Below are 18,985 nucleotides of genomic sequence, written 5' to 3'. Positions count from 1 at the left end.
GATCGCCCACAGCACCCATCAGACCCCCCCCTGCCCACCCCCCAGACCCCTGTTTGCACCCAATCACCCCCCTAATCACCCATCAATCACTCCCTGTCACTATCTGTCAACGCTATTTTTTTTTTTATCCCCCCCCCCTGCTCCCTGCCCCCTCCTGATCACCCCCCACCCCTCAGATTCTCCCCAGACCCCCCCCCCAGACCACCCCCCCCTGTTTACTGTATGCATCTATCCCCCTGATCACCTGTCAATCACCTGTCAATCACCTGTCAATCACCCGTCAATCACCCATCAATCACCCGTCAATCACCCCCTGACACTGCCACCCATCAATCAGCCCCTAACCTGCCCCTTGCGGGCAATCTGATCACCCACCCACACCAATAGATCGCCCACAGATCCGACATCAGATCACCTCCCAAATCCATTGTTTACATCTATTCTCTCCTCTAAACACCCACTAATTACCCATCAATCACCCATCAATCACCCCCTATCACCACTTGTCACTTTTACCTATCAGATCAGACCCTAATCTGCCCCTTGCGGGCACCCAATCACCCGCCCACACGCTCAGATTGCCCTCTGACCCCCCCTTATCAATTCACCAGTGCATTAATTACATCTGTTCTTCCCTGTAATAACCCACTGATCACCTGTCAATCACCTGCCAATCACCTATCACCCATCAATCACCCCCTGTCACCCCCTGTCACTGCCACCCATCAATCAGCCCCTAACCTGCCCCTTGCGGGCAATCTGATCACCCACCCACACCATTAGATCGCCCGCAAACCCGCCGTCAGATTACCTCCCAAATGTATCGTTTACATCTGTTATCTTCTCTAAACACCCACTAATTACCCATCAATCACCCCCTATCACCACCTGTCACTGTTACCTATCAGATCAGACCCTAATCTGCCCCTTGCGGGCACCCAATCACCCGCCCACACGCTCAGATTGCCCTCAGACCCCCCCCCCCCCCCCCTTATCAATTCGCCAGTGCATTAATTACATCTGTCCTTCCCTGTAATAACCCACTGATCACCTGTCAATCACCTGCCAATCACCTATCACCCATCAATCACCCCCTGTCACTGCCACCCAACAATCAGCCCCTAACCTGCCCCTTGCGGGCAATCTGATCACCCACACCAATAGATCGCCCGCAGATCCGACATCAGATCACCACCCAAGCGCAGTGTTTCCATCTATTCTCTCCTCTAAACACCCACTAATTACCCATCAATCACCCATCAATCACTCCCTATCACCACCTGTCACTGTTACCTATCAGATCAGACCCTAATCTGCCCCTTGCGGGCACCCAATCGACCGCCTACACGCTCAGATTGCCCTCAGACCCCCCTTATCAATTCGCCAGTGCAATATTTACATCTGTTCTCCCCTGTAATAACCCACTGATTACCTGTCAATCACCTATCAATCACCCATCAATCACCCCCTGTCACTGCCACCCATCAATCACCCCCTGTCACTGCCACCCATCAATCACCCGCTGTCACTGCCACCCATCAATCAGCCCCTAACCTGCCCCTTGCGGGCAAACTGATCACCCACCCACACCAATAGATCGCCCGCAGATCCGACATCAGATCACCACCCAAGCGCAGTGTTTCCATCTATTCTCTACCCTAAACACCCACTAATTACCCATCAATCACCCCCTGTCACTGCTACCTATCAGATTAGACCCCTATCTGCCCCTAGGGCACTCAATCACCCGCCCACACCCTCAGAATGCCCTCAGACCCCAGCCCTGATCACCTCGCCAGTGCATTGCTTGCATCCATTCCCCCCTCTAATCACACCTTGAGACACCCATCAATCACCTCCTGTCACCCCCTAGCACACCTACCCATCAGATCAGGCCCCAATTTGCCCCGTGTGGGCTCCTGATCACTCGGCCAAACCCTCAGACCCCCTTCCGATCACCTCCCCAGTGCATGGATTGCATCTATTTTCCCCTCTAACCACCCCCTGAGACACCCATCAATCACCTCCTGTCACCCCCCTAGCACTCCTATCCATCAGATCAGGCCCAATACAACCTGTCATCTAAAAGGCCACCCTGCTTATGACCGGTTCCACAAAATTCGCCCCCTCATAGACCACCTGTCATCAAAATTTGCAGATGCTTATACCCCTGAACAGTCATTTTGAGACATTTGGTTTCCAGACTACTCACGGTTTTGGGCCTGTAAAATGCCAGGGCGGTATAGGAACCCCACAAGTGACCCCATTTTAGAAAAAAAAGACACCCCAAGGTATTATGTTAGGTGTATGACGAGTTCATAGAAGATTTAATTTTTTGTCAAAAGTTAGCGGAAATTAATTTTTATTGGTTTTTTTTCACAAAGTGTCATTTTTCACTAACTTGTGACAAAAAATAAAATCTTCTATGAACTCGCCATACACCTAACGGAATACCTTGGGGTGTCTTCTTTCTAAAATGGGGTCACTTGTGGGGTTCCTATACTGCCCTGGCATTTTAGGGGCCCTAAACCGCGAGGAGTAGTCTAGAAAACAAATGCTTCAAAATGACCTGTGAATAGGACGTTGGGCCCCTTAGCGCACCTAGGCTGCAAAAAAGTGTCACACATGTGGTACCGCCGTACTCAGGAAAAGTAGTATAATGTGTTTTGGGGTGTATTTTTACACATACCCATGCTGGGTGGGAGAAATTTCTATGTAAATGGACAATTGTGTGTAAAAAAATCAAACAATTGTCATTTACAGAGATATTTCTCCCACTTAGCATGGGTATGTGTAAAAATACACCCCAAAACGCATTATACTACTTCTCCTGAGTACAGCGGTACCACATGTGTGGCACTTTTTTACACCCTAAGTACGCTAAGGGGCCCAAAGTCCAATTTAGGATTTCACAGGTCATTTTGCGACATTTGGTTTCAAGACTACTCCTCACGGTTTAGGGCCCCTAAAATGCCAGGGCAGTATAGGAACCCCACAAATGACCCCATTCTAGAAAGAAGACACCCAAAGGTATTCCGTACGGAGTATGGTGAGTTCATAGAAGATTTTATTTTTTGTCACAAGTTAGCGGAAAATGACACTTTGTGAAAAAAAACTATTAAAATCAATTTCCGCTAACTTGTGACAAAAAAATAAAATCTTCTATGAACTCACCATACTCCTAACGGAATACCTTGGGGTGTCTTCTTTCTAAAATGGGGTCATTAGTGGGGTTCCTATACTGCCCTGGCATTTTAGGGGCCCTAAACCGTGAGGAGTAGTCTTGAAACAAAAATGACCTGTGAAATCCTAAAGGTACTCATTGGACTTTGGGCCCCTTAGTGCAGTTAGGGTGCAAAAAAGTGCCACACATGTGGTATCGCCGTACTCGGGAGAAGTAGTACAATGTGTTTTGGGGTGTATTTTTACACATACCCATGCTGGGTGGGAGAAATACCTCTGTAAATGACAATCTTTTGATTTTTTTTACACACAATTGTCCATTTACAGAGGTATTTCTCCCACCCAGCATGGGTATGTGTAAAAATACACCCCAAAACACATTGTACTACTTCTCCCGAGTATGGCGATACCACATGTGTGGCACTTTTTTGCACCCTAACTGCGCTAAAGGGCCCAAAGTCCAATGAGTACCTTTAGGATTTCACAGGTCATTTTGAGAAATTTCGTTTCAAGACTACTCCTCACGGTTTAGGGCCCCTAAAATGCCAGGGCAGTATAGGAACCCCACAAATGACCCCATTTTAGAAAGAAGACACCCCAAGGTATTCCGTTAGGAGTATGGTGAGTTCATAGAAGATTTTATTTTTTGTCAAAAGTTAGCGGAAATTGATTTTAATTGTGTTTTTTCACAAAGTGTCATTTTCCGCTAACTTGTGACAAAAAATAAAATCTTCTATGAACTCGCCATACTACTAACGGAATACCTTGGGGTGTCTTCTTTCTAAAATGGGGTCATTTGTGGGGTTCCTATACTGCCCTGGCATTTTAGGGGCCCTAAACCGTGAGGAGTAGTCTTGAAACGAAATTTCTCAAAATGACCTGTGAAATCCTAAAGGTACTCATTGGACTTTGGGCCCTTTAGCGCAGTTAGGGTGCAAAAAAGTGCCACACATGTGGTATCGCCGTACTCAGGAGAAGTAGTATAATGTGTTTTGTGGTGTATTTTTACACATACCCATGCTGAGTGGGAGAAATATCTCTGTAAATGGACAATTGTGTGTAAAAAAAATTAACAAATTGTCATTTACAGAGATATTTCTCCCACCCAGCATGGGTATGTGTAAAAATACACCCCAAAACACATTATACTACTTCTCCTGAGTACGGCAATACCACATGTGTGGCACTTTTTTGCAGCCTAACTGCGCTAAGGGGTCCAAAGTCCAATGAGCACCTTTAGGCTTTACAGGGGTGCTTACAATTTAGCACCCCCCAAAATGTCAGGACAGTAAACACACCCCACAAATGATCCCATTTTGGAAAGTAGACCCTTCAAGGTATTCAGAGAGGGGCATGGTGAGTCCGTGGCAGATTTCATTTTTTTTTTGTCGCAAGTTAGAAGAAATGGAAACTTTTTTTTTTTTTTTTTTTCTCACAAAGTGTCATTTTCCGCTTACTTGTGACAAAAAATAATATCTTCTATGAACTCACTATGCCTCTCAGTGAATACTTTGGGATGTCTTCTTTCCAAAATGGGGTCATTTGGGGGGTATTTATACTATCCTGGAATTCTAGCCCCTCATGAAACATGACAGGGGGTCAGAAAAGTCAGAGATGCTTGAAAATGGGAAAATTCACTTTTGGCACCATAGTTTGTAAACGCTATAACTTTTACCCAAACCAATAAATATACACTGAATGGGTTTTTTTTTATCAAAAACATGTTTGTCCACATTTTTCGCGCTGCATGTATACAGAAATTTTACTTTATTTGAAAAATGTCAGCACAGAAAGTTAAAAAAATCATTTTTTTGCCAAAATTCATGTCTTTTTTGATGAATATAATAAAAAGTAAAAATCGCAGGAGCAATCAAATAGCATCAAAAGAAAGCTTTATTAGTGACAAGAAAAGGAGCCAAAATTCATTTAGGTGGTAGGTTGTATGAGCGAGCAATAAACCGTGAAAGCTGCAGTGGTCTGAATGGAAAAAAAGTGGCCGGTCCTTAAGGGGTAGAAAGCCCTAGGTCCTCAAGTGGTTAATAATTATTTGTAATGTTTCCTATAGGAATGGTGCAATTTCAGATAGACATAGAAAAATTTGAAAGAAGTGGAAAACAAATATTTAGGAAAGCTTTCCTTACAACCTAGGACCTCAAACACAGCACAAATAACCCAACCCCGGGGTACTCGATCTTGTCACAATCTATCCATTGTAGCAAGCTTTGTGATGAAAATATATAGTGAACATAAACAAACTGAATAAGTATTTTAATATATTTAAATAAAAAAATGAATGTCCAGAAAGCATTTACACACCACTGTGGAATACAAAAGTATAAGTGGCTTGGATGCTTCTGTGTGTAATGTTACCAGGAACAGGAGGTAAATGGCAACACTGTAGAAGGTGTACATGCTGTGTGTAATGTTACCAGGAACAGGAGGTAAATGGCAACACTGTAGAAGGTGTACATGCTGTGTGTAATGTTACCAGGAACAGGAGGTAAATGGCAACACTGTAGAGGGTGTACATTTTACTGTAATGTTACATTGTTCTACTGAGCCTGCCCTGTTTTGAACACACACAGGTTTCTGCGCATGCGCTCCTCTCTGCACGCCCGTAGTTTCCAGTGTAAACACAGACGTCCTTGAACTTGGCACTATGTATGCAGCTGAACTACAGCCGTGTGACGGGCACATTTCTATACAGATGTTATTGTCCTCTCAAATACCCTAATTAAAAGCAGCTTCCAGGGCTACAGAGCCCGATATATAAATACAGTCAGTGTAGTAAGCATTGCCGCCAGCGCAGAGGGTCACGGCAACACAGCAAGTGTCATGTATTGACTGCTGGTGCCGGGAGACTGTAATCTCCAGAACCAGAGAGCGCTCTATGCCGCATTATACAGCACTACTATGTCCCAGTCCCATACACTGCAACACACTCCCACCAGTGCGCTGTGTACCTCCTGCCCGAGCCCCTCTGTGACTGGATACGCTCGCCAGCTCCATCATTACATCCGGAGGGAGGGTCCAGCCGTCTCCTGTGAGCTGCTGTCAGTGCTGAGCTGCTATAGGCTGCCGTTACTCCCCAGTGCAATGTGGGGAATGTCCCTGGCAGGCTGCTTGTGTGTATCAGCCAACCCTCCTGCCCTGTGCCCTAGTGTGAGCTGCTTACCAGTGCCACTATCTGTTTCCTACTGTTCCCTGTTACATTGAGCTGTGTTTGGTGGAAGCTGTATGGTCTAATAATGGCCTAAATGTCTGGGTTAAATTGATTAAAGCAGACCTGTGATTTTTATGGACAGAAAAAAAAAATGTGGGTTTCCTCCGGTCGCTCCAGTTTCCTCGCACATTCCAAAAACATACAGATAAGTTAATTGGCTTCCATTGGTCCTAGACTACAATACTTACATTACATGATACATACATAGACAAGACTATGGTAGTAGGGATTAGCAAACGAGGGAGGTCCCGCTACACCAATAGCTGGGTGAAAAAAGTCTCTGTTTATTAATCACATCAGTAAGTGTACAAAAGTAAAAAAAAAATATATATATATATATAATTTTTTACCCACCCTGTTTTAAAAGAACAGGCAAATGTTTGTGATTCATGGGGGCTGCCATCTTTGTCATGGGGGCAGCCATCTTTTTGGTTGAAAGGAGGTGACAAGGAGCAGGAGACACAGTTCCAACTGTCCTGTGTCCTGATAACCCCTCCCAGCTGCACACGCTAGGCTTCAAATGTCAAATTCAAAATGTAAAAAAAGAAAATTTGCACCAAAACAGCAGAACGAGAGCAACAACATCAGAAATCCCATCATGCTTTGCACAGCATAAGGGGAAAACTGCCCGGGCAGTTTTCGTCTGTGCAGCTAAAAATGAGGCTTGTATAAGAGAAACAAAGTTCTGATGCTGTGAAACTGTTAAAGAAACACCAGGCCTTTTCAGTGCTGCTGAGTCGATTTTTAGTCCGGAGGTTCACTTTAATCATAGCTTACAGCATAGTACAAAGCACTGGTTTAAATAGTCTAGTGCCATCCCCTAAATAGGGGGGTGTGGTCACTATTCTTAAAGTAGCAAGCACACATAAATAAGTATAAGTATAAAACTTGACATTGTTTTTGTGCTTTGGTTTTAATAGATATAAGTCTGTATATTGGCCTCACCATTTTATACTTATGTGTATAATGTTTGCCTCATTTACCGGTTATTGCAATTCATGTGTCGGAGGTAATGGTTGCTGCAGTTATTATTTGATGAGACTGCATTTGAAACTTTGGGGTTATTGTTGCAGCATTTAGCATTTTGGGGGCTCATGATTATTAAATGGTATGCTAATACTGTAGCATCAGCAGCTTCTGCAGATTTCACGCACAATCTAATCCCTACTATAGTCTAATGCTGGATCCACACCATACACTTTTTTGGCCGATCGACCTGCCCAATAGATTATTTCCAGCATGTCCGATCTGAAAATCGATCCATTTTTTTAGCGATTTTCTGACCGATTTCCATTCATTGCTACGGAAATTGGTCAGAAAATCGTCCAAAAAAATCGATCGATCTTCAGATCGGACATGTTGGAAATAATCGATCGGCAGGTCGATCGGCCAAAAAATTGTATGGTGTGGATTCAGCAATAGTCTAATGTCCTGCGATATTATGTATTTATATAGCACTGGCATCTAATGCAGCACTTTACAGAGAATGTAGTCATGTCCTTGACAGAGCTCACAATCTAATCCTGGCCTAGTCAAAGTCTAATGTCCCGCCATATTATTATTATGTATTTATGTAGCACGTGCATCTTCTGCAGAACTTTACAGAGTACATAGTCATGTCATGGACTGACATCCGTGATGCAAATCTCCCATTTCACTACATCATTGTGGGAACACTGCTTTCTTATGCGTTTGGGGAACATTGCCTAATTACCTTTAGGGTCACTTTGCCGCGTACATCAAAAAAGGGCGTCGGGAAAAAAGGGCGCGTGGTGTAAACGATAAGCAGTATTATCGTTTATAAAAAATATTGTGTAGAATTTCGTTTACAAATAGTGTTTTAAGAATTTATAAATCATTAAATAATGTGTATGAGATCGGCAATTCTTAAACCGTTAATCTTTCCTGTTTCTAAACTGAAACTTATATTTACGTTTGTTAAAAACCCTCCCTGTACCTATCCTTAACCCCTAGACCCCCTGGTGGTGCCTAAACCTAAGACCCCCCTGTTGGTGCCTAAACCTAAGACCCCCCTGGTGGTGCCTAAACCTAAGACCCCCCTGGTGGTGCCTAAACCTAAGACCCCCCTGGTGGTGCCTAAACCTAAGACCCCCCCTGTTGGTGCCTAAACCTAAGACCCCCCTGTTGGTGCCTAAACCTAAGACCCCCCTGGTGGTGCCTAAACCTAAGACCCCCCTGTTGATGCCTAAACCTAAGACCCCCCTGGTGGTGCCTAAACCTAAGACCCCCCTGGTGGTGCCTAAACCTAAGACCCCCTATGGATAATAATGTTTTACAAACATTAATAAACAAAACATGTAAATAAAAAAATGTAAATAATTTTTTTGGGTGGATAATAATGTTTTAGAAATAGTGATTTAGTATCTTTATAAACGCTATTCATCACGGGCTCATTTTGTAAAGTTAAATCATCACAAGCACAGTTATAAAAACTTAAAAATCTCCGGGCGCCGTTTGTAAAACGTTAATAATCTCCGGCGCCCATTAAACAATATTTATAATGGGAGTGAATGGGGCGCCCTTTTTGTCCACTTGTCTCATGCGCCCAAATCTCCTGCTTCCCACTTTGCCTATCTGTGTTTTGGGAGGAAACTCTGGCCAACTGCCTCAGAGCTACATTACAGTTCGCTTCGTACAAACCATGTCATGGACACGCCCATTTTTCCATCACGGTCATGGACACGCCCATTTTTAATTCCAACACCCGTCCCCCCGTCCCAGGTTGAGCCAAGAAAAATCTGGTCACTGTCCCGAAGTGCCACTGAGCTTGTGCACTACCACGGACCCGATTGAACATTGGTGGAAATAGCCGAGTCCAATCAGGGTTTGTGCTACTGTGCAGGCGCAGATGGCTCACACGGTAGCACGGACACGAAAGGGTTTGGCTTTTTTTCTGCCCGAGCGGGAGCATGCTACTGGGCATGCGCAAGTGGTCAACAATCACTTGTTGCCTATCCTTTTGAAGGGAACACATGTGGCCTCTGTAGGATCCAGAGGCTTACTTATCCTAGGGTGATTACCCATTTCAAGCAAACCTGAACTGAAAATTAAAAGTCATAAACATATACAGTTCATACTTACCTCCCGTGTAGTCTACTCCTCAATCTCTTTCTCCTTTCCCATGTTCAGTTCGACCACTGTGATTGATCCGTCCTCCATTTTAAAAATGGCAATGACCCTGTAACAAATACAAACACTAGACTAGCACTCAGCCAAATTTCACAATAGAATCCAGATATATCAAAGCGTAGAGCGCTCCCCTGCTAGGTGCATAGCAAAGTACAAATATTGAGTCAAGTGGGTCTCAAGCGCTGCATACAGTTCATACAAAGCCAATCTGGCTAAAAATAAGCAAATTCTTATTGAGTATTGGAGCTGGGATAAAGATTGCATCCGTGAACACAACAACCACTTCGTAGGAGAAATGTCAGCAATCACAGTTAGGGATCAATTCCACCCTTTGTGTACCCACTCACCAAACGTTGCGGCCGGAATGGGCCTGCATTCACATCTGAGGTATTGGCCACCTCTCAGCCACTCAAGCAGGTCTGCGTCAATCCTCAGTGGGTGTGTCCAAACACCAGCAGCCAGTAAGATCACCATCCTGTTTCTTCGTCAGATGTTTCTCCAAAGTACACTGAATATGTCTTCACCATGGTTGTAGCTGGTGAATGTATCAGTCAGGTGTCACCTCCAGAGCACAGCAAACCAATAGATAGCAGGCTGATTTTCAAAGTATAAGAGGGGCAAATGAGGATGCACACCGTGATTGCAATTGCTCCAGTGGGTTCCTCTCAATTCACTTACATTGGCAAAGCGTTTTTGGAAATCGCCAGCAATGCAAAAACACTGTCAAAAGTGCTGTAGTGGGTCCTAACAGCAGAAAACACCTTTGCAGGTGAGGATCTGGAGTTATAGGTTTTAGGGAGTAGATCTTAAGCCTAAACCTACAACTCCAGATCCTCACCTGGAAAGGTGTTTTCTGCTGTTAGGCCCCACTACAGCTCTTTTGGATTGCCATAAACTGCTGGCTGTTTCCAAAAACGCTTTGTCAATGTAAGTTAGACCTGTGATGCGACACATACAGTGAACCATACACTACCTTGAAAGTAAGCTTCACTGCCGACTGCATGTCCGATAAATGCACAGCATGCTGCGCGTTACTCCGACGGAACCCACCAAGCCACACCTGATGTGAACATACCATAGAAATATAATTACATTATGTTGGTATACGTTTATATTGTCCGCTGTCTCGGACGCAACAGACGCAATGTTAACCACTTAAAGAGACACTGAAGCGAAAAAAATATATGATATAGTGAATTGGTTGTGTACTATGAATAATTACTAGAAGATAAGCAGCAAAGAAAATATTCTCATATTTTTATTTTCCAGGTATATAGTGTTTTTTCTAACATTGCATCATTCTATAATATGTGCAGATTACACAACATTCAGCATTCAAAATGAGTCTTTCAGAGCAGTCTGTGCACTAATGACCTCTCCTCTAGCAGAGGAAAAGAAAACAGTTGAGATAATAAAAGTCAGATAACAGCCCTCTCCACGACTAAACTTAGTCGGAGAGTTAATGGCTTGTTTGCATAGAGATAACAACTGGAGTTTCTTAACTCTTCCTGTACTGGAAACAACTAGACTGATGTATCTGATCTTAATGTTTTATTTCTTAGCTGTACTACACATACAAATCATAATATCATAATTTTTTTTTTCGCTTCAGTGTCTCTTTAAGGACTGCAGTCTTAAAACCCCACTTTTTTCCATTCAGACCACTGCAGCTTTAACGGTTTATTGCTCGGTCATACAACCTACTATCTAAATGAATTTTACCTCCTTTTCTTGACATTAATACAGCTTTCTTTTGGTGCTATTTGATTGCTGCTGTGATTTTTAGTTTTTATTATATTCTTTAAAAAAGACATGAATTTTGTCAAAAAAATGATTTTTTTTTTCAACTTTCTGTGCTGACATTTTTCAAATAAAGTAAAATTTCTATATACATTTTTGTCCAAATGTATTGTGCTACATGTCTTTGATAAAAAAAATCCAATAAGTGTATATTTATTGGTTTGGGTAAAAGTTATAGCTTTTACAAACTATGGTGCAAAAAGTGAATTTTCCCATTTTGAAGCATCTCTGACTTTTGTGAGCACCGGTCATGTTTCATGAGGTGCTAGAATTCCAGGATAGTATAAATACCCCCAAATGACCCCATTTTGGAAAGAAGACAACCCAAAGTATTCACTAAGAGGCATGGTGAGTTCATAGAAGATTTTATTTTTTTGTCACAAGTTAGCGAAAATGACATTTTGTGACAAAAATAAATAAATAAATAAGTTTCCATTTCTGCTAACTTGTGACAAAAAAAAAAAATGAAATCTGCCACGGACTCACCATGTCCCTCTCTGAATACTTTTGGGGTGTCTACTTTCCAAAATGGGGTCATTTGTGGGGTGTGTTTACTGTCCTGGCATTTTGGGGGGTGCTAAATTGTAAACACCCCTGTAAAGCCTAAAGGTGCTCATAGGACTTTGGGCCCCTTAACGCACCTAGGCTGCAAAAAAGTGTCACACGTGGTATCGCCGTACTCAGGAGAAATAGTATAATGTGTTTTGGGGTGTATTTTTACACATATCCATGCTGGGTGGGAGAAATATCTCCGTAAATGACAATTGTTTGATTTTTTTTACACACAATTGTCAATTTACAGAGAGATTTCTCCCACCCAGCATGGGTATGTGTAAAAATACACCCCAAAACACATTATACTACGTCTCCTGAGTACGGAGATACCACGTCGTGTGACACTTTTTTGCAGCCTAGGTGCGCTAAGGGGCCCAAAGTCCAATGAGTACCTTTAGGATTTCACAGGTCATTTTGCGACATTTGGTTTCTAGACTACTCCTCATGGTTTAGGGCCCCTAAAATGCCAGGGCAGTATAGGAACCCCCATTTTAGAAAGAGGACACCCCAAGGTATTCAGTTAGTAGTACGGTGAGTTTATAGAAGATTTTATTTTCTGTCACAAGTTAGCGGAAATTGATTTTTATTTTTTTTTCACAAAGTGTCATTTTCCACTAACTTGTGACAAAAAACAAAATCTTCTATGAACTCATCATACACCTAACGGAATACCTTGGGGTGTCTTCTTTCTAAAATGGGGTCACTTGTGGGGTTCCTATACTGCCCTGGCATTTTAGGGGCCCTAAACCGTTATATTCAGGATGCGTTCAGGATATACATAGTCCCTCCCTCCCCTCTCAAGACTATCATTTAGTCACTTAGGTGCCAACACCCGATGAGGGGAATGGCTTGCCACGCGGCTTTACCAGTCAATACCTCAGCTTTTTTTTTCAATTTAGTTTATGGCTGCTATAAAGAATCTATTTCTATATATATATGGTTTCCTTTTGGCTCTAAAGTACAGTAAAATCCTTACTTTCCAGCATCAACTGGGAATTGGCTGATGCCAGATAAGTGCAGTTTCTGGTTGCTTGAGAGTCAATGTTAAAAATAGACCTGGCTAAAACAAAGTACAGTACTATACCCCACACTGTATACTTACCAAAAACTCTGTATTAATGTTGAAATACAGTAATTAAAAACAAATTAGGACAAAAGGACAGACTTAACTTTGACGTTTACTATTGTATAAAGAAGTGTTAAAAGAAAACCTGTAACGAAAAAACCTCCCCAGGGGGGTACTCACCTCGGGTGGGGGAAGCCTCTGGATCCTATTGAGGCTTCCCCCGTCCTCCTTGGTCCCACGGGGGCAGCAATAAAGCTCCCCAATCAGCGGGGATGCGCCTGCCCAGTAGAGCGGACCCGACAGAGCTATTTTCGCCTATCTCCATGCGGACAGCCACAACAGCGCCTCGCTGGAGCCAGGAAAGGAAAATAAATCAGTGCTTACCAACGGTTGTCAGGCTTGTCGAGGGAGAATTCCGGGACACTTCGGGGGAGACAGCCCTGGACTGCCTGCAGCTACAGGGGAGGGGGAAGCCTCATTGGGACCCTGAGGCTTCCCCCTCCTGAGGTGAGTACCCCCCAGGGGAACTTTTTTTTTTGCTACAGGTTCTCTTTAAAATAGATTTATGCATTCTGCAAGGCCAGAATTTTTTTTCTGGTTGCTTGAGACTTCTGGTTAACTGAGTTCTGGATAACAGGTGTTTTTACTGTATTTGTGATGATAGGAATGTTCCAGTAAACTGGAATATATTGATTCCTGTAAAGTGGAATTATCCCCAACCATGAGGGAGTATTATTTATATTACTATTATTTTACAAGCATTTCATGTCTCGCCTATTCAACAGGAAACTCTTCTGAATGATGGAACCCAACTCAAATCTCGTTGTCGTAACAGGTAAACATTTCAACTACACTTATCCAGCATCTTTTAGTATCTTGTCCAAATTTGCCATAGATTTCCTCCCGAGCAACAAGCGTCTTTTAATCATATGGCTGCGGTCTCTACAGAAGCCTTAAAGAAGAACTCCAGTGAAAATTATGTACTGTATATATTCATGTATAAGCCTAATTTTTCAGCACAAAAAATGTGCTGAAAAGTTACCCCCTTGGCTTATTTGCGAGTCAGTGGAGCAAAACAGATGGCGTAGCAGGCTTTGTTACTGACAGGTTTTGTTAGTGGCTCCCTGCTGTGCCCCCCATCCCCTGCAACAGGGGCGTCTCTAGCCATTTTGTCACTCCAGGCTACATCCACTCAGTTACCAGTAGCAGAGAGAGGAACTGAATGAATCAGTGAATCAGAGTGAAGAGTCAGGACTCAGAAGCTGATGCTGTACTCCGAGCCTTCTCTCACTGACTCAGTACTGTGGTTCTTTGAATCATTGAGCTGAAGGAACTGAATTAATCAGTCAGTGAATCCAGTTATGAGTCCAGTCAGGCGCTGCTGTTAGCTGCTGCTGTGTAAACTGAAACCTAAGTGGGCTGAGAGGCATTTATTCTCTCAACTCTCAGCAGCGCTCCTGGCACCTCCTGCCACTCTAGGCAGAAATTTATAGCTGCCTGGTGGGTGAGACGGCTCTGCCCTGCAACATGGTGTGCAGAGTGCACTGCTCAGGACTACCTGTGTCCCCGGGTTTGTGGAGCAGAGCGTGCAAGCAAAGTGTCAGCGGTGCAATAATAGGGGATTCTTACTGTGTAGCAGTCGATGTGTCTCATATTTATGACGCCATCTAGTGGGGCCTTGAAACAGCTGTATCATCCTTGGGGTACATCTGGCTACAGGAAGGGAGGATGACTTGTATTGGGGGCACATCTGGCTACTGTGGAGGGGGCGTATACACGAGTCACTTTTTCCTGGTTTCTGAGGGAAAAGTGGGTACCTCAGCTTATACGCGGGTCAGATTATATGTGAGTATATACGGTAATAAAGTGCTTTATTTTTACAATAATTATTTATAAATGATTTAGTCAGTGTTTGTCCATTGTACAATCTTTCCTCTCCCTGATTTACATTCTGCCATTTATCACATGGTGACACTTTTACTGCTGGCAGGTGATGTCAGTGGAAGGAGATGCTGCTTGCTTTTTTGCAGTTGGAAACAGCTGTAAACAGCTGTTATTTCCCACAATGTAACAAGGTTCCCACAGTGTGATGTCAGAACCATGGTCCTGACATCACATGTGGGAGGGATTTCACCACAATATCAGCCATACAGCGCCCGTGATGATCCATTTGTGAAAAGGAATAGAATTCTCATGGGAAAGGGGGTATCAGCTACTGATTGGGACATAAGGGCCCACCAAGGAAGTTTCAGCCTAGGGGTCGGCCCCCTCTCCTCCTCCCCCCCCCCCCCCCCCCCATTTTGGGCTCACATACACATGTACTCTAGAAATTTTGCATGACTTTATGGTAGGGAATAGATTGTGAGCACTTCTGAGGACAGTCTCCAATAGGAATATGTCCACATGTGGCGCACAGCAGCAAAAATAAATGGGTGTCACCAAGCACTGGAACATCGGCGTGGTCATGATGAGTCATGGGCAGACTTAAAAAAAAAAAAAAGTAGCGGTGTTATTCACAGAGATTAGGTCCGACCAGGTACATTTTAGATAAAATATTCAAGTAGTGAAATGGCAGCAAATTTTCCGACAAAATGCAATCAGATTGGCGGCAGATATCCCCCCACAAAATGCAATCAGGTTGGCGGCAGATACCCCCACAAAATGCAAACAGGTTGGCGGCAGATACCCCCACAAAATGCAATCAGGTTGGCAGCAGTCCCTGGCTCCCTCTCCACTCTCCTGGCTGTGGCTGGGCCTAGGCTCAGTGGGCTGAGTGAGCCTCCCCGTCCCCCCAACACTACACACACACAATTTGTGACACAAAGGAGCTCATCGTGTGTGCACGTGACCTGAGGGCAGCGGAGCCTGACTGGCAGCGTGGCAGGTCCCGGCGGGCGGCGGCGGCCGTCAAACAGTGTGTGGCTGCGAGCGGCTGCCTCTCCCTCAGGGTCCTCAGAGTGTCCAGGCTAGGGCCAGGCGTTCCCCCTGCGGCGTCTCCAGCCAGGCCTCTGTCAGTCTGTCTGGCGCCAGGCGGCGGCGTGATGCAGTGCGGACGGAGGCGGAGCTTGTTGCCAGAATGATGATGCCTGCCTCTTCTTATGGGCCTCTGGCTGTGCGCATGGCTAGGGTGATGACATCACTGGCATCGGGCCGGCCGCAATGGGCATCCGCAGAAAATTTTCCAGGGGAGGGGCCAAAAAGGTGGGGAAGAAGCGGTGCGGGGCACTTAAAATCTCGGTGAAGTTGTGCGGCGCACGCAGCGCACTGAAAAATGGGTGGGCCGAAAAATGGGTGCGGCCATGGACCAGAATGTGGGTGTGGCCACGGGTGGAGACAAATTTTCATGAACTTAGCAATGTGGGACATTAGATTAGGACAGTGGTGGCGAACCTTTTGGAGGCCGAGTGCCCAAACTGCAACCCAAAAGTCACTATCGCAAAGTGGCAACAGCAATTTAAACTACATACAAACGTTTTAATTCATACATGAACATTATGGAAAATCCAAGCTGAAAATAAACTGTGAAGATAAACAATTTCATCCATCCTACTCCTAAAAAAATGTATTCTTTTTTTTAGAACCTCCCAGTTTTATTTTCCATTTTAAAAAGCTAAAAAAGTAGGGTTAATGCTATTGTCTTATATGGTGATGATTCAGCTTTTCCCATAGTCTCACAGTTAGCAATCATGTGACCCCCAACAAGACAAATTCCGCAATCATGAGGCCCTTAACAAATCATGAGGCCCCCAACAAGACACATTCAGCAATCATGATGCCCCCAACAAGACACATTCAGCAATCATGATGCCTCCAACAAGACAAATTCAGCAATCGTGAGGCCCCCAACAAATCATGAGGCCCCCAACAAGACATTCAGCAATCTTGAGGTCCCCAAAAAATCATGAGGCCCCCAACAAGACAAATTCAGCAATCATGAGGCCCCCAACAAGACACATTCAGCAGTCATGAGGCACATAGACAGCATTTCACATAAATAGGCAGAATGCCCCCTTAATATGGTAGGCACCTCTCACCTGGCTTCTCAGTTCTCCTGTACTGGCTGCTGTGTCTGGCAATACTGTTTTTGGCTGGATTGGGGATGATGTGTGGGCTGAAAAGCCTTACGGTGATGCTGTGGCCGGGCTGGCGGTAATGCTGTGGCTGGGTTGGCTGGCGGTGATGCTGTGACCTGGCTGGCGGTGATGCTGGGCTGTGCTTGGCTGGTTGAAGTAAATGCTGGCCTGACTGGTGGTGATGCTGTGGCCTTTTTGACAGTGATTCTGGGCTGGTTGGCTGGTGTTGATGCTGGGCTGGCTGGCCTGGATAGTTTAGGTAGTGACAGGTGCCCCCTAGTTTAGGTAGCGCCAGGAGCCCCCCAGGTTAGGAAGTGACAGGGACCCCCCCAGTAAAGTAGTGACAGGAACCTCCAGTAAGGTAGTGACAGGGACCCCCCGTTTAGGTAGTGACAGGGACCCCAAGTCCAGTTAGGTAGTGACAGGTGCCCCCAGGTTAGGAAGTGACAGGTGCCCCTCGTTTAGGTAGTGAGTGACAGGGACCCCAAGTCCAGTTAGGTAGCGACAGGGACCCCCAGGTTAGGAAGTGACAGGTGCCCCCCAGGTTAGGAAGTGACAGGGACCCCCGTTTTGGTAGTGAGTGACAGGGACCCCAAGTCCAGTTAGGTAGTGACAGGTGCCCCCAGGTTAGGAAGTGACAGGTGCCCCCCAGGTTAGGAAGTGGCAGGGACTCCCATTTAGGTAGTGAGTGACAAGGACTGCTAGTCCAGTTAGGCAGTGACAGGGACCCCCAGGTTAGGAAGTGACAGGGACCCCCATTTAGGTAGTGACAGGGACCCCCATTTAGGCAGTGAGTGACAGGGACCCCCAATTAGGTAGTGAGTGACAGGGACCCCGTTTAGGTAGTGAGTGAGTGACAGGAGCCCCCCTCTAGCCGCCGCTCCCCTCACCTTGCAGCCAGCAGCGTGTCAGACCTCGATCAGTGGGCGACCCGACCAGTAAGTGCGGGCGCCGGTCGCACCACGCTCTATATGCGGAAGTGATGTCACTTCCGCATATCAGTGCAGTGTGCTAGGTCCTAGCGCCCGCACTATTGGTCACTGCCTGATCGAGGTCTGACACGGCTAGAGGGGGGGGAAAGCAGCGGCTAGAGGGGGGAGAAAGCGGCGGCCGGGGGGGCAGCGGGCGGCCAGGAAGAGGCTGCCGCCCGTTTTTGCCATAGGTGCGGCCGCCCATATAGGAGAGAGGGGAGCCCTCTCAGGTCATGTGACAGCTGTTAAAGGGGGCCCACCGAAATGTTTCCTCGGTAGTTCGGTGGGTCAGTACGAGCCTGATCACAGATATGGTGCAGTGCTGATGCCCTCCTGCTGGTTCCATATCCTGCCTGCAGGCCAAGAGCTATTGAGGATGGAATCTGGATATGAAAGTAGCAGGACATCTTACATAGTTACATAGTTACATAGTTATTTTGGTTGAAAAAAGACATACGTCCATCGAGTTCAACCAGTATAAAGTACAACACCAGCCTGCTCCCTCACATATCCCTGTTGATCCAGAGGAAGGCGAAAAAACCCTTACAAGGCATGGTCCAATTAGCCCCTAAAGGGAAAAATTCCTTCCCGACTCCAGATGGCAATCAGATAAAATCCCTGGATCAACATCATTAGGCATTACCTAGTAATTGTAGCCATGGATGTCTTTCAACGCAAGGAAAGCATCTAAGCCCCCTTTAAATGCAGGTATAGAATTTGCCATAACTACTTCCTGTGGCAATGCATTCCACATCTTAATCACTCTTACTGTAAAGAACCCTTTCCTAAATAAATGGCTAAAACATTTTTCCTCCATGCGCAGATCATGTCCTCTAGTCCTTTGAGAAGGCCTAGGGACAAAAAGCTCATCCGCCAAGCTATTATATTGCCCTCTGATGTATTTATACATGTTAATTAGATCCCCTCTAAGGCGTCTTTTCTCTAGACTAAATAAACCCAGTTT

The 18,985-nt window shown here is 45.1% G+C and overlaps 2 protein-coding genes across 6 annotated transcripts in view; one reads left to right on the top strand and one right to left on the bottom strand.

The window, feature by feature from the left end:
- The window catches only part of LOC137561188 (protein FAM169B-like), a 69,347-nt gene extending 63,113 nt beyond the window's left edge, over nucleotides 1-6,234 (bottom strand). For both annotated transcript variants that reach the window (XM_068272451.1, XM_068272452.1), the window contains exon 1: nucleotides 6,147-6,234. In XM_068272451.1, coding sequence (XP_068128552.1) covers nucleotides 6,147-6,195 — 49 coding nt within the window. In that variant the 5' untranslated portion in view covers nucleotides 6,196-6,234. The remainder of the gene's footprint in view (nucleotides 1-6,146) is intronic.
- The window catches only part of PGPEP1L (pyroglutamyl-peptidase I like), a 72,382-nt gene that overhangs the window by 16,622 nt on the left and 36,775 nt on the right, over nucleotides 1-18,985 (top strand). Inside the window, exons 1-2 of one of the 4 annotated variants that reach the window (XM_068272454.1) lie at nucleotides 5,811-5,893; nucleotides 13,763-13,812. In XM_068272454.1, coding sequence (XP_068128555.1) covers nucleotides 13,776-13,812 — 37 coding nt within the window. In that variant the 5' untranslated portion in view covers nucleotides 5,811-5,893; nucleotides 13,763-13,775. Of the gene's footprint in view, nucleotides 1-5,810; nucleotides 5,894-6,628; nucleotides 6,706-13,762; nucleotides 13,813-18,985 lie in introns of those variants that run through there. The other 3 variants (XM_068272456.1, XM_068272455.1, XM_068272453.1) reach the window with 3 other exon arrangements.

Source organism: Hyperolius riggenbachi, chromosome 3 (genome assembly GCF_040937935.1).
Source record: "Hyperolius riggenbachi isolate aHypRig1 chromosome 3, aHypRig1.pri, whole genome shotgun sequence".
NCBI classification, from domain to species: domain Eukaryota; kingdom Metazoa; phylum Chordata; class Amphibia; order Anura; family Hyperoliidae; genus Hyperolius; species Hyperolius riggenbachi.
The sequence above is the reverse complement of the archived record's forward strand: the minus strand, read 5'-3'. Positions and strand labels throughout refer to the sequence as shown.